General features: G+C 48.7%; 1 protein-coding gene across 1 annotated transcript in view; it reads left to right on the forward strand.

Moving 5' to 3' along the window:
- Positions 1–24,146, forward strand: part of LOC147717715 (E3 ubiquitin-protein ligase TRIM39-like) — a 305,695-nt gene that overhangs the window by 235,968 nt on the left and 45,581 nt on the right. Inside the window, exons 6-7 of the mRNA XM_086924496.1 lie at positions 14,667–14,687; positions 14,777–14,803. Coding sequence (XP_086780622.1) covers positions 14,667–14,687; positions 14,777–14,803 — 48 coding nt within the window. The remainder of the gene's footprint in view (positions 1–14,666; positions 14,688–14,776; positions 14,804–24,146) is intronic.

Genomic DNA, 24,146 nt, shown 5'->3' on the forward strand with positions numbered 1-24,146 from the left:
AGGTTGTTTACCACCACCCGGGCCATCGGAGCGAATATAGAAGGCGTATCTAACTCGTGAATTCTGGGCTGAAACCCAGTTTGTCTAACACTGCAGAAAGATAGGACCACTTGACCCTATCAAACGCCATAGGCGCATCCAACGACACCAGCACTGCCGGCTCCTGAATCGTTGGGGTCCTGCTAAGGACCCCGTGCAGCCGACGTAGATTGAGGACCATATTTCGATGTGGCATGATGCCCGATTGATCCGGATGAATGGTAGTAATGACTTTGGCCAACCTCATTGCCAACAGCTTTGCCAAGACCTTAGAGTCCGCGTTCAGCAGCGAGATACGTCTGTAAGATGAGCAGCATGTCTTAGGCTTGCCACTCGCTGGTCATATGGAAGTTGCCCCTTGTCCTTGCTTTCTTCAAACATAGAGCGCAGAAATGTGGCGAGTCTATTAGACATCAGTTTGTAAAGCTCTGTGGGAATGCCTTTCGGCCCGAGGCCTTCCCGGAGTGTACTCCTCTGATGGCTTGTGCCACCTCGTCATCTGTGAGTGGGGATTCCAAATAGTCTGGGTTATTATCCGACAACATGGGCATCTGAATATCTCCGATCATCTCCATGTTTTCCACTACCGTATACGCACTCGCTTTCACTTTGCTATATACCCCACGATAGTACTCTGCAAACGAGTCGGCATTAGCCTGCGGGTCTACAATAATACTGGAGTTTTACCCCCGCAACTCTGGCACCAGCCTCGATGCCCAATCCCTCTGTTCGAGCCTTGCAATCAGTTTACCCGCCTTGTCACCATGCTCATATAACCTACTCTGAGTTCTGCACCCTAGCCCTGAACTCATCTTGCCGTAGTTTAAGACCGTGAAGACCGTCAGGGGTTACCGCTTGAGATACCTCCCTTTCTAATTTTAGCACTTCCTCTTCCGCCATTTCCAGGTCAGCCTGCCGTTCCTTCTTTTTCCCTGCGATCAGAGATACCGCCTTTCCCCGAATAACCGTTTTATACGCCTCCCACAAGATTTGCGCCAAATCTACAGTGCCCTGGTTTTCTTGGAAGTACCTGTCTGTGGCTACAAATATGTTTTTCTTTGTGGTAGGGTCCCTCAAGTGCCATGGGTTGATGGGCGCTATCCTGCTTGCATTGACCTGGTCAAATTCCATTTTGAGCCATTCTATCCTGGACAGGCTGTGATGTGCACAGGATACATGTGTGTATTGCATGCCGTCTGGGTTACGCGCCCGCCAGCTATCTACTAACCCCATTGTATCCAGCCCAGCTTTCGGGTAGCTACCCCAATACCTGACAATGTACATTAGTCCCCTTCGCTGTGCAACTGCGCTCATTCCTGCTCCTGTGGTGCTTCCTCTTCGTCTCAGCCATGCTCCCCAGAGCCACCAGGGGGATGGCTGTCGATCCAGTCCGATGCCACCTCCGGATTATCAAAGAACCAAGCTCTCCCGTCAATCTCCACCCTCAGGCACGCCGGCATATTGGATCCCTTTGTCCCGAAGTTTCTTTTTGACCGCTAGGACGTTCCGGCGTTGTTCCTGCACCATTTGAGTGAAGTCAGTGAAGAACGAAATGGTGGCATCTCGTACTGCAGAGGGGGTCCCAGGCGAGCTGGCTGCAGGATAAAGTCTCTGTCCCTGAAGTTTAGTACCCTGGCAATCATTGGGCGTGGTGGCGCACCAGGCTTAGGCCGCCCCCCGGGGCACTGTACCCGCTCGATGGTAAAGAAGTTACCCAGACCCTTGGGCTTGAGGTGGGTAAGGATAAGTTCCTCAACAAACAGGTCTGGGCCGGGCCCTCAGACTTCTCGGGCACCCCCAGTATGCGAGCGTTGTTGCATCGGGCTCTCCCTTCATACTCATCTAGCTTACGTTCAGTCGCTTTGCGCTCCCGCACTTCCTGTTGGAGCTCCGCCATGTCATCAGTCAAGCTAGCAGTCTTTATATCCAGCGATTTAACCCTCTTGTTTACTTCAGTGAGGTCTGCTCGGATAAGGTTAACTTCAATGGTGACGGTGTCTAGCTTATTGTCCAGCGATACAATTTTCTGACCCAGGGACGATTTGACCCCGTCTATTACAGCGATGACATCAAGGAGTGCCGGGTCAGGCAGTGGGCCAGAGGAGTCGCCCCCCCCGTCGGCAGAGGATGCCTCAGATCTGTATGGGGAACCTCTTGGCATCGTGTAGCGGTCCAATTTGTTTGACTGGACCTGTCTGGTCCCCTTGGAAATCCTGGGCTGGTGCCTGTCTGTATCCTGTTTGGTGGCCATTTGGAATTTGTTTCCCGGGCACGCCGGTCCTGTAGCCCTCTCCAACTGCGTTACGGAGTGATGCGGCCCGCTTCAAACACGATGGCTATCTGCGTCTCTTCTTCCCTCCCAGGGTCAATCTTCCAGGGTCCAGGCTGGAGGACACAACGCACCACCTCAGCACAGCAAGATCACGACTAACGCAGTGCCCAGCACTATCCGGTCCGTGAAGGAACTGGTGCCCCTGGGGGCCCAGATACCAGCTCTTCTCGAGACAGCCGGCTGACTGGTGAGCACCTCTCTCGGGGGGGGGGGGGGTGCTCCTCTCGTGGGCCCCCCAACAACAGTGCCTAGGCCAGGCCTCTGCTTACTGTCTCCAGGCTGCGCCCTCGCGGCTCACCCACTAGCTCCGCAGTCCCCCCCTGGCCAAGGAGTAGCCCCAGGGGGGCCATCAATCCCACACACTCAGGGACCCCGGGATCCACAGCGGGTCCAATCGGCGATTGCCTGGCAAGCTGTTTGCCCGCTGGGGCACCGAAACCAGCCCTCCAGGGCTCGCGATGTGTCCCCAACTCTATAGCATGTAGGCGAGAGGGAGGGGGGAGCGTTCCACCCGCTGCCCCAGCACACCCCCCGGGCGCCCCTCAGGATCACCTCGCTCTCTTCTCCCTCCAAACTACTCCAGCACTGGCTCCGTTTCACCAGTCGTTGTCTGCCACTCCAGGGACTATGCGCGGAGGGGTCCACCAACACACCCCAAATCATCCCCTCCGTCTTCAAGACTTCACAGTAGTTTCTCTCGAGAAGTGGGGCGGGCAGGGGATTTCCGATCTGCGGCCCACTGTTGTTCCACTTGACTCCGGCCTCGACACCGACCCGAGTCCCCGGCTCCAGGCCCCGTACAGGCCGGAATTTCATGCTGTCATGGCTCAGGCCCCCTATGTCGCCGGAGGGCCAGAGTTGCAGTTGGGAGCGTCGCTTCCTTTCTGCTATGGAGCGGTGCTCTTCAATTTCAGGATTTATTTCAGGATATCAGGGCTGGGGGACAGGCATGTAGGAGCCGAGTTCCTGCGCGGTGAACTTAGACCGGCACGTGGCTCCTCCCCGGCGTGCAGTTGTTGTTTCTGAAGGGGGTTCAGAAAGGAAGAAGTTGTGAGGTGCTGGCTATCACTTACCTCCTGCACAAATCCGTTCGACGTCCAGGGGCTGACGCTCGCCGTATGGTCGCCGTTCTTCGACGCCGAAAAGAGGTGGAGGCAGACCTGACGCCGTGGGAGGTTCGCCTACGTCCCAGGCTGGAAAGGAAGGGGGTTTGCCGCACTCGGTGTATTCCGAGGTATATACCCCGTTGGGGAAGATGACTCCCCCTCCACCGTTACAGAGGGGTCCCCGTCCGAGGACCCCTACGCCGCCCTCGTTGCCTAAGCTTCCGACGCCTCCAAAGGGTACGCCTAAACCTAAGGCACAGTCAAAACCTAAATCACCTGTTCCGGGGGACCCGGCGGAGGAGGTCCCGTTCACGCTCCGGACGGAGAGGAAGATCAAGGAGTTGCCATAGATCCTCCACCAGATCAAGGCGTCGCCATAGGAGGAGGGGGTTCAGGTCACGCACGGACTCCTACAGGACCCATACTTCCTACTCGCCGACCTTATCGGACTCTCCAGAGACCAGGATCTCTCCAGTGGACGACATTGCCACGTTCCAGGAGGTTTTCCTAAGGGGGGCTGCGAAGTTAGGTATCACGGTGACGGCTCCAACACCTACGACGTCCGTGATATTCAAGACGCTTCACAAGAAGCACTTGTCTCGCCCTCTTCTGCCTCTGGTGCCTGGACTGAAGGAACCTGCGGAGGAGCTGTTCCTCACGCCTGCAGTGGTGAAGGCCGCTCCGTCCCGGCTTCTGAAGAAGTACAGGGCCCCGGATTCGGACCCTGCATTCCTGAGAATGGATCCGGTACCGGATTCGGTGATTGTGACGGCGGCCAGAAAATTACACTCTACCTCCCCGTCATCCACTGTGCCGCCAGATAAGGAAAGTCGGTGGATCGACTCAGCAGGAAGGAAATCGTGTGGGACCGCTTCCGCAGCCATGAAAGCTGCCAGCGATACAGCTCTGCTAGGCCGTTACGACCTGGCGCTGTGGGACTCCCTTCAACAGTTCGTGGAACTGCTTCCGAGAGACAAGAGGGAGGACTTCCAGGAGATCCTCAAGGAAGGGATGCTGGTTTCAAACCAGGTGATCAGTGCAGCAGCGGACACCTCCCTGTTGGCCGCACATGGTTACTGCCATGGAATCAACCAGCGGCGGCACGCCTGGCTTCGGCTCACGTCACTCAAGCCGGAGGCCCAGCAGCGGGTGGCCAATCTGCCCTTTTCCGGAGAGACCCTTTTCGGTAAACACGCAGATGATGAGATGGCCCGCATGAAGGCGGAGGCAGAGACCCTGACGGCTGTGGGCTTGGAGAAGCCCAAAGAGAAGAAATCCTTCAGGCCTTTCCAGAGGCGCTACGGCGCACAGGGAAGAGGACGGGGGCAGTCTTCGGGACAGCAGCAGCAACACCAGCAGCAGTTCCGGAGACCCTTCCAGAAACGTCAGAAGGGTAGAGGGGGACAACAGTCCTCTACCGCAAACAAGGGCCCAGCCGGGTCTCGACCCTGAGCGGTTACTTCCCCGTCATCCGTTACCCGCTCCGGTGGGGGGAAGCGTTCAATTTTTTCTGGCAGAGTGGAGAAAAATTACTCAGGACAAGTGGATGCTGAATATTGTTTGCAATGGATACAGTCTTCGATTCATCAGCCCTCCTCCAGCGATCCCTCCGGTCAGCTCGCAGTATCAACTGCACGAGCTCCAGGCGGAGGCCGATATCCTGTTAAGGAAAAGGGCGATAGAAGACGTACCTCTGTCTCAAAGAGGAAGAGGTCTGTACTCCCGGTTCTTTCTGGTTCGCAAGAAGGACAAGAACGAGTTCAGGCCCATTCTGGACTTGCGGCAGGCAAACAAGTGGATTCGCAGAGAAAAGTTTCGCATGCTGTCGTTGCATCAGATTTATCCTCAGTTGCAACAGGGGGACTGGCTTTGTGCCATAGACCTACAGGATGCGTACTTCCACGTGCCCATCGCGTACAAACACAGGAAGTTTCTGCGATTTCAAGTCGGCACCAACCATTACCAATACACAGTGCTGCCTTTCGGGCTGAAATCTGCGCCCAGGACATTCTCGAAGTGCATGGCAGTGGTAGCGGCACACCTCAGGAAGAACAAGGTGTTTGTCTACCCGTACCTGGAGGATTGGTTGATCAAGGCCTCCTCCTTCTTGGAAGCTCAAGCAGACTTCCAGAAGACGTGCGTTCTCTAGAACAAGTTGGGGTTGCACATCAACATGTCCAAGTCTGTCCCGATCCCGGTCCAATGCATTCAATACTTGGGAGCCACCATCAATACGCTGTCAGCAAGCGTGTCTCCTTCGGAGGAGCGACGGCGATCGATCCTTCGGAAGGCTCAGGCTCTTATGACCGGTCCATCTACAACAGTGAGGACGGTGTCTTCTCTACTGGGGTCGATGGCCTCTTGTATCTTTCTCACTCCTCATGCACGACTACACATGAGACCTCTGCAGGAGTGCTTGGAGGACCAATGAGACCAGAGGAGAGGATCTTGGGATGACAGGATACGACTGTCTCTGCATGCTCTTCAGTCTCTGAAGTGGTGGTGTTCAGCGGAGAATCTCCTCAGAGGGGTTCCCTTCCACAAGGACATTCCTCCTCAGACTATTGTGACGGATGCTTCTCTCCAAGGCTGGGGAGCGCATTCGGGAGACTTACAGATCCAAGGTACGTGGTCTCAGACAGAGTCCACGTATCACATCAATTTCCTGGAACTCAGAGCTGTTCACTTGGCACTGAAGGCCTTTCATCCATCCTTCCGGACCAACTCTCTACTTGTACAGACGGACAATACGACCACAATGTATTACCTCAACAAGCAGGGGGGGTCGAGATCGCGCACCCTGTCTCGGGAGGCGCAGACGATCTGGCGATGGCTTCTGGCCAGAGGATTGACGATAACTGCTACCCATCTGCCAGGTGTGCAGAATGTTCAGGCGGACGCAATGAGCAGACTGATTCAGGAAAACCACGAATGGGTCATAAACGACGACGTACTAGGAGAAGTCTTCGAAAGGTGGGGGACTCCAGAAGTAGATCTGTTCGCCACCGCCGAAAACAGCAAATGCCGAGACTTCGCCTCCAGGTACTACCAGCAACGGATGCTGGGGAATGCACTCTGGATCTTATGACCGGTCCATCTACAACAGTGAGGACGGTGTCTTCTCTACTGGGGTCGATGGCCTCTTGTATCTTTCTCACTCCTCATGCACGACTACACATGAGACCTCTGCAGGAGTGCTTGGAGGACCAATGAGACCAGAGGAGAGGATCTTGGGATGACAGGATACGACTGTCTCTGCATGCTCTTCAGTCTCTGAAGTGGTGGTGTTCAGCGGAGAATCTCCTCAGAGGGGTTCCCTTCCACAAGGACATTCCTCCTCAGACTATTGTGACGGATGCTTCTCTCCAAGGCTGGGGAGCGCATTCGGGAGACTTACAGATCCAAGGTACGTGGTCTCAGACAGAGTCCACGTATCACATCAATTTCCTGGAACTCAGAGCTGTTCACTTGGCACTGAAGGCCTTTCATCCATCCTTCCGGACCAACTCTCTACTTGTACAGACGGACAATACGACCACAATGTATTACCTCAACAAGCAGGGGGGGTCGAGATCGCGCACCCTGTCTCGGGAGGCGCAGACGATCTGGCGATGGCTTCTGGCCAGAGGATTGACGATAACTGCTACCCATCTGCCAGGTGTGCAGAATGTTCAGGCGGACGCAATGAGCAGACTGATTCAGGAAAACCACGAATGGGTCATAAACGACGACGTACTAGGAGAAGTCTTCGAAAGGTGGGGGACTCCAGAAGTAGATCTGTTCGCCACCGCCGAAAACAGCAAATGCCGAGACTTCGCCTCCAGGTACTACCAGCAACGGATGCTGGGGAATGCACTCTGGATCAACTGGTCGAACAGCTTTGTTTACGCTTTTCCGCCCATTCCCCTGATTCCAGCGGTGCTCATCAAGCTGTCCCGGTCCAGGGCACGGATGATCCTGATTGCCCCGGAATGGCCCAGACAGTGGTGGTTCACGGACCTTCTACACCGGTCCCTCCTTCCACACATACGGTTGCCGTGCAGGCCGGACCTTCTCACGAAGTTCGGGGGGCAGATGTTGCACCCCAACCTCTTGTCCTTGAGTTTGGCGGCATGGCTCCTGAGATTTTAAATCTGCCCGAAGATTGCATGGACATACTGAAGGAGTCTAAGAGACCTTCCACTCAGACGTCCTACGCTTACAAGTGGAAGAGGTTTTGTATCTGGTGTGTGTCCAGGAACTTTGACCCTACGACGTGCAAGGAAGATGTCATCCTTCCCTACCTTCTGCATTTGGCGCAGTCTGGCCTTAATGTTCATTCCATTAAGGTTCATCTCGCTGCATTGACTGCCTACAGGAAAAGCCGTTCACAGACTTCCTTCTTCCAGATCCCTGTGATCAAAGACTTTTTGGAAGGCTTGAAGAAAGTGTTCCCTCCTGTCAGGCTTCCTTCGCCTTCATGGGAATTGAATGTGGTGCTGTCCAGTTTGATGAAGGAGCCTTTTGAACCCATTCATAAGGCTTCGTTGCAGCACCTGTCCAGGAAGGCGGCGTTCCTCGTGGCTATTACATCGGCCCGCAGGGTGAGTGAAATTCAGGCGTTATGTTGTAATGAACCTTATACTGTATTTCATGCTGCTAAGGTTGTTATGCGTACTCACCCTAAATTTCTTCCCAAGGTTATTTCTGACTTTCATGTCAACCAAACTATAACTTTGCCTACGTTTTTTCAGAATCCTTCATCTCCAGCGGAAAGGTCTTTACATTTCCTGGATGTTAGGAGGGTGTTGAAATTTTATCTGGATAAGACCAAAGGTATTTGTAGGTCAGACCAATTGTTTATCAATTATGGATCGGTCAGGACGGGTCTTGCGACCTCTAAGCAGTCCATCTCTAGGTGGATTGTGTCCTGCATACAACTATGTTACCAGAAAGCTAAGACCTTAGGAGGTAAGCCTAAGGCTCATTCCACCAGGGGCAAAGCTGCCACGACAGCCTTGCTCTGTAATGTGCCGATTGCAGAAATTTGCAAGGCCGCCACTTGGAAGTCGGTTCATACCTTTGCTAAGCATTACTGTCTGGACACTGATGCCAAGGCGGATGCTCAAGTTGGACAGGCTTCGCTGCGGAATTTTTTCGCACAATAGTGGTGTTGGTTTCTTTTCTCCACCGCCGCTTTGGTGTGGGGATGGGCTTGCCATTCTATTCACTAGATTATGACTATACACAGAGATCCCCTACTACAGAAGGAGTAGTTTCTTTTCTCTAACTCCAGTTCTGTAGTAGGGGTATCTCTGTTATAGTCATAAGCGCCCGCCCTCCTCCCCGGTGGAGAGATATTCATGTAAGGAATGCTACAGGTCTGGCATGTTACGCCTTCAAAAAGAACTGAAAGTAAGAGGGACCTGCAGGGCATTCTGTGATACTGTGAAGTTTTGGAAAGTTCTCTTAAAGGCACAGTATCCAATTCTGAGCCACATAATGGCAGCCTATGGGGCTTGTCTGTCTATGTCTTCCTCTCTATCATCCGGAGGGGTTTGTGCTGAAGGCAAGGGAAATCTGGACAGGCTTTGCTGTTTTGTGGATTTTTGGTGGATTTTCTAGCTGAAGTACTGGACAGTGTAACCTGTTATAGGCTGCATTATATGTCTTTAAATTCTCTCTTAAGTGTCTGTGCAGTTCTGAATTTTTTCGACACTTTAAGAGATTATTTTTGATTGCTCCGGGGTCCACGCACATGGGCAGGACTATTCACTAGATTATGACTATAACAGAGATACCCCTACTACAGAACTGGAGTTACAGAAAAGAAACTACTCCTTTTTCCAGAATCGTTCAGCTGTGGGTCAACAATGTCCTCTGGTTGCCAACAGTACTATTCGAGCCATGCAATCAGTTTACCCGCCTTGTCACCAATCTCATATAATCTGCTCTGAGTCTCTTCGTTCTGCACCCTAGCCCTGAACTCATCTTGCCGTAGTTTCAGACTGTGAAGACCGTCAGGGGTTACCGCTTGAGATACCTCCCTTTCTAATTTTAGCACTTCCTCTTCCGCCTTTTCGAGGTCAGCCTGCCGTTCCTTCTTTTTCCCTGCGATCAGAGATACCGCCTCTCCCCGAATAACCATTTTATAGGCCTCCCAGAAGATTTGTGCCAAATCTACAGTGCCCTGGTTTTCTTGGAAGTACCTGTCTGTGGCTACAACTATGTTTTTCTTTGTGGTAGGGTCCCTCAAGTGCCATGGGTTGATAGGGGCTATCCTGCTTGCATTGACCTGGTCAAATTCCATCTGGAGCCAAACTGGAGAATGATCCAAGATGCCCCTACCTAAATGTCGCACCTCCCGAAGGGCGTGTGCCTGAGCGACCGGGACCAGAGCGTAGTCTATCCTGGACAGGCTGTGATGTGCACAGGATAAATGTGTGTATTGCATGCCGTCTGGGTTACGCGTCCGCCAGCTATCTATTAGCCCCATTGTATCCAGCCCAGCTATCGGGTCGCTACCCCAATACCTGACAATGTACATTAGTCCCAATCGCTGTGCAACTGTGCTCATTCCTGCTCCTGTGGTGCTTCCTCTCTGTCTCGGCCACGCTCCCTGGAGCCACCAGGGGGATGGCTGTCGATCCAGTCCGATGCCACCTCCGAATTATCAAAGAACCAAGCTCTCCCGTCAATCTCCACCCTCAGGCACGCCGGGAACATCATGGCATATTGGATCCCTTTGTCCCGAAGTTTCTTTTTGACCACTAGGACGTACCGGCGTTGTTTCTGCACCATTTGAGTGAAGTCAGTGAAGAACGAAATGGTGCCATTCTCGTACTGCAGAGGGGGTCCCAGGCGAGCTGCCTGCAGGATAAAGTCTCTGTCCCTGTAGTTTAGTACCCTGGCAATCATTGTGCGTGGCGGCGCACCAGGCTTAGGCCGCCCCCCCCCCGGGACACTGTGTGCCCGCTCCATGGTAAAGAAGTTACCCAGACCCTTGGGCTTGAGGTGGGCAAGGATAAGTTCCTCAACAAACAGGTCCGGGCTGGGCCCTCAGACTTCTCGGGCACCCTCAGTATGCGAGCGTTGTTGCGTCGGGCTCTCCCTTCATACTCATCTAGCTTACGTTCAGTCGCTTTGCGCTCCCACACTTCCTGTTGGAGCTCGGCCACGTCATCAGTCAAGCTAGCAGTCTTTATATGCAGCGATGTAACCCTCTTGTTTACTTCAGTGTGGTCTGCTCGGATAAGGTTAACTTCAATGGTGACGGTGTCTAGCTTATTGTCCAGCGATACAATTTTCGGACCCAGGGACGATTTGACCCCGTCTATTACAGCAATGACATCAAGGAGTGCCGGGTCAGGCGGTGGGCCCGAGGAGTGCCCCCCCCCCTCCGTGGGCAGAGGATGCCTCGGACCTGTAGGGGAACCTCTTGGCATCGTTTAGCGGTCCAATTTGTTTGACTGGACCTGTCTTGTCCCCTTGGATATCCAGGGCTGGTGCCTGTCTGCATCCTGTTGGGTGGCTATTTGGAATTCGTTTCCCGGGAACGCCGGTCCCGTAGCACGCCGGTCCCGTACCCCTCTTCAACTGCGTTACGGAGTGTTGCGGCCCGCTTCAAACACGATAGCTATCTGCGTCTCTTCTTTCCTCCCAGGGTCAATCTTCCAGGGTCCAGGCCGGAGGACACAACGCACCACCTCAGCACCGCAAGATCACGACTGCCACAGTGCCCAGCACTATCCGGTCCGCGAAGGAACTGGTGCCCCTGGGGGCCTAGATACCAGCACTTCTCGAGACAGGTGGCTGACTGGTGAGCAACTCTCTGGGGGGGAGGGGGTGCTCCTCTCCTGGGCCCCCCAACAACAGTGCCTGGGCCAGGCCTCTGCTTACTGTCTCCACGCTGCGCCCTCCCAGCTCACCAACTAGCTCCGCAGTCCCCCCCCTGGCCAAGGAGTAGCCTCGGGGGGCCATCAATCCCACACACTCGGGGACCCCAGGATCCACAGCGGGTCCAATCGGTGATTGCCTGGCAAGCTGTTTGGCCGCTGGGGCACCAGAACCAGCCCTCCAGGGATCGCGGTGTGTCCCCACCTCTATAGCATGTAGGCGAGAGGGTGGGGTGGAGCGTTCCACCGGCTGCCCCAGCACACCCCCGGGCACCCCTCAGGATCACCTCGCACTTTTCTCCCTCCAAACTGCTCCAGCACTAGCTCCGTTTCACGGGTCGTTGTCTGCCACTCCAGGGACTATGCGCGGAGGGGGGTGTCCACCAACACACCCCAACTCGTTCCCTCCGTCTTCAAGACTTCCCAGTAGTTTCTCTCGAGAAGTGGGGCGGGCCGGGGATTTCCGATCCGCGGCCTACTGTTGTTCCACTTCACTCCGGCCTCGACACCGACCCGAGTCCCCGGCTCCAGGCCCTGTACAGGCAGGAATTTCACGCTGTCGTGGCTCCGGCCCCCGATGTCGCCGGAGGGCCAGAGTTGCAGTTGGGAGCGTCGCTTCCTTTCTGCTATCGAGCGGTGCGCTTCAATTTCAGGATTTATTTCAGGATAGCAGGGCTGGGGGACAAGCACGGAGGAGCCGAGTTCCTACGCGCTCATCTTAGACCGGCACGTGGCTCCTCCCCAGCGTGCAGTTGCTTCTGAAGGGGGTTCAGAAAGGAAGAAGTTGTGAGGTGCTGGCTGTCACTCACCTCCTGCAAAAAGAACAATTGATGGACAGAATGCAGAACAATGTCATACATTCACCCCTGTACAGAGATCTGGGCATAAATACATCGTTTTTTTGGCTCACCATGCAATTCCAGTTTGGACTCAGCCATATGCAAATCATTCTTGACCCTGTGCCCACTGGGAACAGTCCAGCCCGAACTGCCAGGCCAGGTCCTCCCTGGACTGGAAGCAAGCATCCTAGGACCAGTTTCGGGCTTTCAGCCCTTATCAGCCAGGATAGCTTGACTCCAGTGGCATGGAGAGCTGGGGACTCACGTCTGAGCATACCCGTCCCACTCGGGGTGACAAATGCAAAAAGAACAATTGATGGACAGAATGCAGAACAATGTCATACATTCACCCCAGTACAGAGATCTGCACTAAGTCCATCTTTTTTTGCTCACCATGCCAGTCCAGTTTGGACCCAGCCATATGCAAATCAGTCTTGACCCTGTGCCCACTGGGAACAGTCCAGCCCGAACTGCCAGGCCAGGTACTCCCTGGACTGGAAACACGCATCCTAGGATCGGTTTCAGGCATACAGCCCTCATCAGCCAGGATAGACTCCAGTGGCATGGAGAGCACGGGACTCACATCTGAGCATACCCGTCCCACTCGAGGTGACAAATGCAAAAAGAACAATTGATGGACAGAATGCAGAACAATGTCATACATTCACCCCAGTACAGAGATCTGGGTCTAAATCCATTGTTTCTTTGCACACCATGCCATTCCAGTTTGGACCGAGCCATATGCAAATCAGTCTTGACCTTGTGCCCCTGAGAACAGTACAGCCCGAACTGCTAGGCTAGGTCCTCCCTGGACTGAAAACAAGCCTCCTAGGACTGGTTTCAGGCTATGCTCAGACTTGGGTCCCTTGAGGCACAGGGTCAGACTGATTTGTATATGGCCATGTCTGAACTGGGTGGCGGAATGAGCCAAAGAATGATGATGGATTAAACCCAGATCCGTTGACTGGGGTTGAGTGCTTGCAATGTTCCACACTTCGTCCATCATCCCCTTTGGTTTTGCATTGTTCGCCCTGAGTTGACAGGGTATGCTCAGACGTTGGTCCCTTGCTCACTTTGCCACTGGATTCAAGCTAGCCTGGCTGATGACGGCTGATTAGCCAGAAACCGGTCCCAGGATGCTTGTTTCCAGATCAGGGAAGACATGGCTTGGCAGTTCGGGCTGGACTGTTCCCATGAGGCAAAGGGTCAGACCGATTTGCATATGGCAATGTCTGAACAGGGTGGCGGAGTGAGCTAAAGAATGATGATGAATTAAACAAAGATCAGTTGACTGGGGGTGAGTGCTTGCACTGTTCAACACTCCGTCCATCATCCGCTTTGGTTTCACTTACCTCCTACCTGGCTCTCCAAATAAATGCCATAATGTAAATGTTACTGCTGTGTGACATCCTTTCAGTCCAGTAGCACCCAAACCAAGCAGCCAATATCACACTTAAACAAATAAAATCATTAGTGTGTTGATCTGTGAGGGCATTACTGTGGGAGACTAGCTTCAATGACTATTCATTTCCATTTCACAAAAAAATATAGGTACTTGATAAAGAGGACAGGTAAAGATTGATTCTGGTCTATTGTAGAGTAGACATTACATATGGGGCTAAGCTTATTGACTCAGCTTCATCATAGTCATTAGCTTTAAGGTTATGTTGTTTTTCCAGAGTCGTTCAGCTGTGGGTCAACATGTCCTCTGGTTGCCAACAGTACTTTTTTGATAGTTTTGAGCTCAACACTTTTCCTCTTAAGGTAATCTAATTGTGATATTGTTTTTGTTGTCAGGCGGTTTTTATTGCTCATTTATTAACCCCAATAGTATTACCAATGTTATGTGTCAGATACCTTTTACCAAAACCCATTATATTTATGGAAAAAACCCAGTGTGTTTATTGCATTAACATGCTTGAGGCTCCCATTATACTGGAGATTATTAAAGTAGTCCAATCACAGCAACGACTATAAATAGTAGCTCTTATAAGAGAAAGAAAAATTGAGACGCAAAGTAGTAGAGTGCTTTTGAGTGCCAGCCAAACTGTATGTCTTGCACTTTAATTGAACAGACTCATCAACAGCCCACAACCAATAGAGGAAGTAAACACCTTGGCTGCCCCTGCTCACACATGTTTTATTGGCTTAGCAGCAGCAAAGGGGTTATAAAAGATGGTTGGTTTAATTTTTTGAAATGTTGCTGTTGGCTTTGTACATATGAGAGGATTTTTACAGAAGTACAAATCTGCATGTCTTTTGCAAATCACAAAATAGCTATACACTAGAGGGGCATCTTTAATGGGAACATCCACTGTCCACGCATCAAACTACGCCCACTTAGGGGAGACTTATAGATTGAACATCCAAACACCTAAATCATAATTGACATTAAAAGGTGTAAGATATATTGAAAAAGCTATAAGCCTGATAATTTGGGTTCTAAGCCACAATTTTCCTTTTTTTTAAAATACAGAAACGTTTCCTGCAGAACTGGGTAAGTTTGATAAAGCATATAAAACATTATCATGTATTCTATTTTCTGTATCTAATTTCACATACCCTCTCTTCTTTTCTTACGTTTAGAAAGCAGATACATCAAACCTGGTGAATGTGAGTAATATCCATGTACTGGGAGATGTTGTAGCACTCGTGAAGTCAGGAACAGGGGCGGTGGGTGACATTTGAAAGTGGTGGGGCGCAAAGTGATTTGCATAGTGCACCGTAGCGAGCGAGCGTAGCGAGCGAGCCCGAACCCCATAAGGGGGGTTTGGGGGGATAATCCCCCCCTAGAAAATTTTGAAAAAAAGGAAGAAAAATTGTGCATTTTCAAGCAAATTTGAGAAAGCAGGCAGGTTAATAAAGCAATTGTGGAAGTGCAGTTATTACATTAATAAATGGCTTAACATAGGTAGCTGCTTATTCAGTATAACCACAGAGCTTCATACATTCTGTCCTATTACGCTCAGGTGCTGAATTCAGACTATAAGACTTTCATGAAAATCTCAGATCAACAATATTCACACCTAAGGTGGGAGCAAACGAGGCATTCCATACTTTTCTGGCAAAGAAACACATTTTAAATTACTGTAGGACTGGTATATACATCTGGCGAAACTCCACAAATAATACCCTAGTGCTAGTGCGCCTCGCTGCGCTGGCGAGATTGTGATAAGTTAACATAGGTGATCTACTTCATATGTCGTGGCCTTGTCCCAAAAATACGGGCCCCTCGTGCTTGCTTTCCTGCCCCCTGCTCCCTCGTTGTGCTTGCTTTCCTGCCCCCTGCTGTGGCTCTGTCTGGCTGTGTGTGTGGCTCCGTCTGGCTGTGTGGGTGGCTCTGTGTGTGTGTGTGTAGGTGGCTCTGTGTGTGTGTGTAGGTGGCTCTGTGTGTGTGTAGGTGGCTCTGTGTATGGGTGGGTGGCTGTATGTGGGTGGCCGCTATGTGCAGAAAAATACTTGCGAGTGCAAAATGAGGGTACAGTGTCTGCCCTTAAAGTCCAGTGAGCTCTGCACCGTCTTTCAATCAACACACCCTACCCAACAGCGGTCAATGAACCAATCCAGAGAAGAGTGGGAGCACGGAGGACCACACAAGACACGATGAAAGGCTGACCCAACAGCTGCCGATGGACCACACCAGAGAAGAGTGGGAGCACGGAGGACCACAAAAGACACGATCAAAGGCTGACCCAACAGCTGCTGATGGACCACAACAGAGAAAAGAGGGCGGTATAAGACTATCAAAAGCCAACCCAACAGTGAACGAGAAGAAACCCCAATAAAGCAATGTGATATGATTAAAAGCCAACTCAGTGACTGCTGATATACAGTGTGGCAGAAAGGAACAAAGATGGCTTTACAGAAGTGTGATAATGACATTCAACTCAATTTTAAAGGGAGTGCTGATAGAGAGAAGGTAGGGGTGAGAGTGAAATGATGTTAATGAAGACAGCTCAGCATCTATCAACATTGCTGGATAATAGAGAGAAGTCAGGGCGACAAAGAGCTGCACTATGTTTCAAACCAACCTTAACTAATACAAGACCGTGCCAGAGAGCAGAGAGTGGGTGACAAAGAGATAAGATAATATTAGTGGCAAAGGTTGTCCAAGGACAGGACCAATGAAGACAGATGACTGTGAAACAAGGAGGAAGATACGACAAACTACTGAAAACCAAACCTGCAGCTACTAATGTACAGGACAAGTCTTAAATAGAAAATGCAACAGAGATTTGGACAGTGCAGAAAAACACGAGATAAGATGGGCAGAAACAACAAAATAGAGCCCTGATAGTGTACGATGCCAACAGAACTACCGCTGGAGGATATTGCTGTAAATCAGGCCAGGAAGGAGCCTAGTGTCAATTTAGGTCGCAGCGCTGCAGTAAACAACATTTCTCGCTAAATAAATAAATAAATAAATAGGAACATTAGCACCAGTTGTGCGGCTGCCATTCAGTTGAGTCAGCAACACATGCGCCTTTAGATCTGCCTATGGCAACAGCGGCAGGCAGCCCTTTGTCTACGAAGATGACTGTTCTTCTGTTTACGTTGTTGACAGAGATGGGCTAGTTGTCCAACCGCTCCAGAAATTTGTCTCCAACCTTATGAATGTAAGTTTGACTCCTGCTGTGCCCGATGTAGCCTTTTGACCCCATTGAAGTGCGTCTGCAAGTGCCTAGAACACGTTCAAGGTGTGATGTGCGCAATAGTAATGGTCGATGTTAAAATAGCGTTATTGACATGCACCGACCCCCAATAGCTATAACAAATGTGAGCTCTGATTTTCTGAGCCTTCCCTCGCCTGCAGTAAGGGTTTCAAGGAAATAAGCAACCGATTATAGCCACAATTATGTGAAGAGAGAGAAGAGAGAAAAGATGAAGTGCGGAGAAAGACGTCTCTGCTGGCTGGCTTTGTGGTCCCGGCAGGAATTGGCCGGGCTCTCCGCTGCTATCCTGATGCATGTAATGATGTATAAATGACATCATAATGTGTGATGTAAAAGAATGTCAAAGATAAAGAATGTTGAAGGGACATTCATAGGATATATTAAGATAGAAATGGAAGCTGACTTACAAGCTCTAATAAAGAGATATTAATTAATTATATTTATTGAGTCTAATGGACTTCTTTACAATGGCGACGAAGGGAGAAAAACATTTATAAAGAAAGTGAGGATTTTTAGCAAAGGAACATTTTATGGAAATCTTAGAGGAATTTACAAGACTCGCAATTTACTGGATTTGCGTATTTGGCAATTGACTGCTTGGAGATATCCAATCAGCTGTGGACTGAACTGGCTAATAAGGAAAATCATTTCAAATTGCGCAAAATGTGTACAAGAGGAGAATTGATGGAAACTCCAAACATTCTTGATGGTAATTTCAAACTGTAAGTAAATTTAAAATTGACTATACAATATATATATATATATTTTTTCATTGTGCGCAGTTAAGTAATAAAGAAATTGACTGGAAGTAAGCCAAATGTGAAGAGATTTGAAAATAAATAATAGCGTGTGAACTGCTAATTTAAGATAAACGTAGTTTGAGGCAGCTTAACAGGAAATAAAGGCATGACAGTGCCGAGCCAAGTTTAAAAACAAAGAAATCCATTATAAACAAGAGTGCAAGTGAAAAGCCTGTTGTGAATCAAAATTCAAGAGAAAGAGTTTCAATGCGTGTGGTCAAGCGTGAAGGCAGTAATTGAAAATAGACATTGCCAGCGTTTATACCTCAGTGCTTATAACTAAATAAAAGACGGGCAGCCTTTGTAGCGCTAATGTCTGCAGGGAAATAAGTGGGCATAAACATAATACCATCCCTGCACATACCGCCTTCCGTGTCTTGCATGCACAGCAATAGCAATCTTTAGAAAATGGAACAAAACAAACCCTGTTCTGCCATGGGTTTTGCTTTGCTGCTTGTGTAACTTTCGCTGGAAGGGGGGCCCACTCGCACAAAAAGAGGAGAGATTAATTACAGCGAGGATTCATTATTTTGTACCCCTGCTACCTGGCTCACTCACACTGTGCCGGGGGAGGCGTCAGCCGCTCCTCCTGCAGGTAGGATGCTCGGCTCCAAACCCTTGTGCAATGCTGTGACTGGCGGCAGCCCAAGACTTCTCTTTCTGTGTGCCGGGAAGTGACAGGGCTGTTAAAGGGATGGTGTAATTCATTTGACTTGGCAGGCAGACAAACAAACTTCTCCATCCTTCCTTCTCTCTTTTCTTCCTTCCTCTCTCCCTCCCTGCCTTCCTTCCTTCCTTCCTCCCTCGCTCGCTTCCTCCCTTAATTCCTCCCTTACTCCCTCCCTCCTATTTCGGATTTCATGCAGAAATGCACATCCCCCTTCATTCTCCCCCTCACACGTGTCAAATATTCTACCTTTCAGGTTGCTAACATTATCTTGCTTGCTATTAAATGTACACGTTTCACTCATTTCTGCTTCTTTTAGTACTTTCTTCCTCGTTAAAACAGCTCCTCTTTCTCTCTGCATATCGCTTAATTCCCTGTGCTACCTCATTCTTCCTCTCTTAACTATCTTCTTGATCTCTTTCAGCTCTCTGTGTTTTCCCTAGTTTCCCCCTAACATCTTTGTTTGTTTTATCTTTTCTCTGCCTTTACCAGCCCTAATCTTGCAACCCTTTTCGAGACAGTTGGATGACCATTTGGCGCCTCATACCCCATTACCCGTTTTTCAATCATCGGCCCATCTCGCCTCATACCCCATTACCCGTTTTTCAATCATCGGCCCATCTGCTTTGCTTCCAGTCATCCCAGCCAAACTCTCTTGTCTAACAGTAAAACACATGCTTCTGCTAATTACCATGATTACGTTTTCACTGTCTCTCGTTAGAAGGTCGTCGCCATTGAGCCTCAAACCTCTGAATGCGCTATATATGCAAAAGGATCAGCAGTCTTTTAACTTTAATCGCATGAAAAAGAATTTCACCCGTCCTATATATGATTGATGCCTGTAAATCTCATTCAATGTAAATGTGAACTTAGACATGCACCTCTCTTTACAAGTGATGTGCACAAAGTAATAGGAACAAACGAAACCTTTTTTGCGATCCACGGTTTTTTGAATAATGTTCTGCACTCAAAGCAGTAGAACATTTTATTTTTATCCTCGCTCAAACTAACTAACTGAGATTGATAATGATACTCACTCACCAGTGAGAGCAGGCTGAACAAGAGTAGTCGGCACGAGTGACGACGAGGCAAAGGCAAGTCCACACACCACGGTGACGACGAGGAGGGCCCAGAACCGTCGGCAGCAGCGCCGTGCACCGCAAATGGCCAATCACTGCACAGACTACATGAAGTCAGACACAGTGATTGGCCATTGTGCAGTGCGGCTGAGTCACCCACGGGCGGCATCCAATAATGGATTGCCCTGCCCTGCTGCAAGGTGACCGGCCAATCCTGGCGGCTTGGGGGGCACACTAGCTGCTCGCCCTGTCGCCTTTGTGAACGCTGGGGCTCCTGCCTGGTTTAATCAGCACCCCCCTGTCACCAGCTATCATGGGGGCACTTTCATCGCGCATGCGCGGGCAAGTTTCAGCCCTACGCAAATATGCGCATAATCATTAAGTATGCCTGCATGCCCGGCTGTGTCTGACTGTGACGTAGACCTGACGTAGAGGTCTCGACTCGACTGTCCGCCCGGCCCAGCCCCCCCCTCGCATCCCGTTTCAGTCGGGTGCGCCCCGGATTCCAGGCGGATAATCACCGAATAAATTAATTTAAAAAATACAGTAGTACGTTTTCATAATCATTATTATACTTGCAGCCGCGGCGGGTCCCTGGGCTGGTGGGGCTACGCCCCTACGCCCCTATGGACGCACCGCTGCTGGTCAGGAATTACAGGGGTGTAGATGTATACACTTGGGATTTTAAACTAGTTATGTGCTGTTGTTGCCTAAATTCATTGGGCACTTATAACTATGTGCTCTAAGAATCTCTTGTATTTTGCAGGGAGTTAATTGTAGTTCCCTGGGAGTTAATAAAGTCACATGCTTGCTGGCAGAATTGTTTAGTTATTGGTCTAAGGTTTGATATCCCTTCAGTAGTATCTGAATTTGGATCTTTTAAATCTTACTTTTAATGTTACCTGTCAGGGACTTCATAAAATTACAAAAATGCAAAATAATTAAAACCCGGTATGATAAGTGGATAACCTTAATAATCAGACGTTAGATTAAAACTATTGCAGATTGATTTAAGAACGGAAAAAGGAATAGGGATGTGTTACAGGATCTCATATAGCCAGACAGAGCTGTCATGAAGATCACTTACCCAAGCTAGTATGATTGGCAGATCAGTCTGCATTCTCCAGTCCTGGGTTAATGTTTATTCTGGAGCTGATCAAGAATATATGTCTCATACATGAATATGGGTTTATGAATGTCAACAGCCAAACTGATGAGAGAGTGCTTTGTGTCTCTTGGTGGGTATAATCCTATAGCATTTGGTAACAGCACACCATGTCCTTCACATTCCATGGCGTGTTCAAGCTGAGAAAGCCTTCATGCAGCTGTTTTCTGCAGGGGCCATACGATGATGATGTTGCAGTGATTGGGTACAAGCTACATCCTGAGAAAAGTTACATGAGAATTTTCCAATGCTTTATTTAAAGAAAGGAAAACTGGAACATATCTAAAGGCTGTTTAATTACCGACAGCCTCATTTAAATGTCAGACAGAACTGCAAATAGCTTCATTGTTGGGAAAGCTTTCCACTTCAGCACATACTGGTGTCCATGGCATCTAAAAATCATCAGTTTTTTTTTAATTATCGTTTTATTATATAGCAAACAACATAAAAACATCAGATTTAAGGCAAAACTTCAAAGCTGCATCTGCTCTCCTTTTAATCCATGTGAACCATGATGGTCCTCAACAAATAATAAGATCTCTCATTTTTTAAGACATTAGTGTGTTTTTCCTGAAAAAAAGATCCTCTGTTTCGGATGACTGACCTGCTACTGCTTCCAGACTTGCCTGGCGTAGAGAAAAAAACTGACGACAACTGAAGAACACTTCAGTGTGGCAACTGATTCAGTGGAGGTGATGCTGCCACCAAGCCAACCGCACTGTGTGAGGTCTGCTGTATGCTAAATATCCCCAAACTTCCACCCGCTGGAAGCTTCCTGTTTTCCTGTTATGCATATAGAGAGGAAAAATGAATCTGTTACCCTGTCTGTATTTATTTTTAAACATAAAAAGATGGAACAGGTAATTTGATTTTAAAGTAGTAACTCCAGAACTTCTGTTTCCGCTACTGTGAGGGATTGAGTAATTGGCTAATTGGGTGAGGAGAATGAAACCCTATTTTAGCAACAACCACAATCCTTGTCAGGGTGAAATACAAAAAGTCACAAAATTAACTGGTGCTTAACCCTCTAGTAGCTTGGCACAAAACCAGCCAAGCTTAATTTACAGGCAATTTTGTAGCACTCAAACAGTAATAAAGTGAAAACATACCACAAGAAAAATCCCACACCAATTCTGAAAAATAGAGTAAAATTTAGTACATCATTTCACACTATAACTACACAAATCCAATCAATAGAACCGAAGATATGCTGTTTCAAATATTTAGGTAAGTAGCGTTTAAAAGCACAAAGCACCACTAGCGGTAATCTGGTAATGCAAGACCATGGAAAAGTCACAAGCTGAGGCCATCCACAATAGAGTGTGTGACAGATATTGGGTCCATGTTAGTTCCTCTGAAAAAGTTATCTCCTCAATGTTCGATGCGAAGGGTCCAGTCCACGGTTGCAGAGGCCACGAGGAGCAGGGAAAGCATCGCGAATGGATGTTACTGTAGCAAGCGCATCCTGTCAGGAGTCGAGGACGGGTGCTGTTTGGAGCTTTGAGTGGCGGTCACCTCGGACGTTCGGTGCTGTAATGCAAAGTGCTAATCTTGTGTTATCGGTCGGCGCTGGCGATCTCTGTAGTGTGAAGAGTCAAGTTCACAAGGCCTCAGGACCTGGAGGTACCTCTTGGTGATCGGTGTCTCGCACTTGCAGAGGTCAGCAGGTCCAGTACAGCAGGTCAGCTTTTCATTCGCAGGCATTTGCAGGGAGGCCTCTGAAGCTTGTTATGTCCCAGTAGCTCTAAACAGGAGGTCAGTCAGCTGACTCTTGAAGTCACATCAGGGAGCCTGAGATGAATGGAGCAGGTCCAGTCATTCAGAATTGTGACTTAAAATCCAACTGTACCATTAGAGAGGGTTTTAAATTACAATTCATTAGAAACCAAACTTGACTTTCCTACCTGTTCCCAATCAAAGGTTAGCACTTATTAAGTGTAATAATGTAACACATTTAAATGCTTTTCACTACCAGGACTTCTTAAATTTAAAAGAACATGTCCAACCTTTTAAATACAATGCACCATGCGCATGGACTGTTTAGAGCCTACCCTAGGATTGACTTTTAGGTAATAAAAAGGAAGACCTAGCAAAGGTTTATTGACCTGGTCGAAATGTTTCAACTGAGACATGTTTTAAAGGTCTACTTAAGTGGGTGGCACCAAGAATTAATTACATTGCTTTCCACCCATAGTACAAAATATGGCTGCCTTCCACACATACAAATATATAAATCACACTTTAGAGTTCAATAGCTACCCAAAAAAATGCTGTATGGTAAAAATATGTTATACCATTCCATATCGATAAAATACTTAAGAGAATAAAACCATGTTAAAAAGTCGTCGGGCTACAAGGTATTTAAGCTGGTGAGCTTGCATTAAGACTAAGCTGACTAGTTAGGCAACCTAGTGTTTTTCACAAATATGCCAGCTTAGTATTGAATACTGGCCAGTTGCTTTCGCTACATAGCCCATGAGATCACTTAGCAAAAAGAGTTTGCTGTGTTGTCAAGCTACTCTCTACATAAGACCTTAATTATCTGATTTGGCGTGGCCTGATCATAAACTTTGCAGAGCAGCATAAAATGTTCCAGGTCCTCTCTTTTGCCACAAAGACATTTGACCCACATCGCTGGGTTTCTCCTATTCATAGTCGCGCTCAATCACAAGCATCCCCCATTACATTGAGGGTGGCACAACAAGTGCTGAAAGCACACTAAGAACATTTAATGTACAGCCTTGGAGTACAGTGAGTACCCCTTTGCTAGGGACTTGTAAGTAAATTAAATGAGCCAATTGGGTGAAAGCCAGTGTTACCAACTTTAAAGGAGAGAGCACAAGCATTTATGCACTGGATAGCACTGGTAAAGTCCTAAAAGCCAACAAAAATGGGTTCAGAAAACATGAGGGGTGAAGGCAAAAGGTTTGGGGGGTGACCCTGCATGAAGGGCCCAGTCCAACAACTACCTTAATGTGTTTGTGGTATTTGGATAGGGTAAGCGCTCACAATGTGTGTTTAATAAAATTGTATATGGCATTATGTATGGCAATTTATTAAAACGCCAATACCTATCATTTTCCTTTTTTTGTACAAGTGTTGAAAAATTGTGGTAGAAACACCCTTTTTCAAAGGACAAATACATAAATGTTAGTACATCCAATAAGAAAAAAAACTCTTTATGGATAAATTACGGAAGAAAAGCGAAAACCTAAATATCTTAAAACAAGGAGCTTTGTATATGAATAGATCATTTAGCATATGTATATGCTAGAAATATTACCTCAATAAAGAACAAAAAATTTGACAATAATAAAAAACTAAAATTGAAAGTTTCAGAGCTACCACAACTTAGATAACCATTTCTAGATAAATACATAGCTGTATCTGCTTAGCTGAAGCGATACTCGCTTTTGGCTTAATTCTTATTTTCACTTGTCACTACTCAATGTTGTGAGGAACATTTGAAAATTCGTTGAGTATTCTGCGTCAGAGAAAAGGATAAAAAGAGCTTTAATTATAAAACAATAGAAGTGGCAATCTATCTGGAAATCGGGCAGTGAGCTGGCCAG

This window comes from Lissotriton vulgaris, chromosome 5 (assembly GCF_964263255.1).
Source record: "Lissotriton vulgaris chromosome 5, aLisVul1.2, whole genome shotgun sequence".
Lineage (NCBI taxonomy): Eukaryota > Metazoa > Chordata > Amphibia > Caudata > Salamandridae > Lissotriton > Lissotriton vulgaris.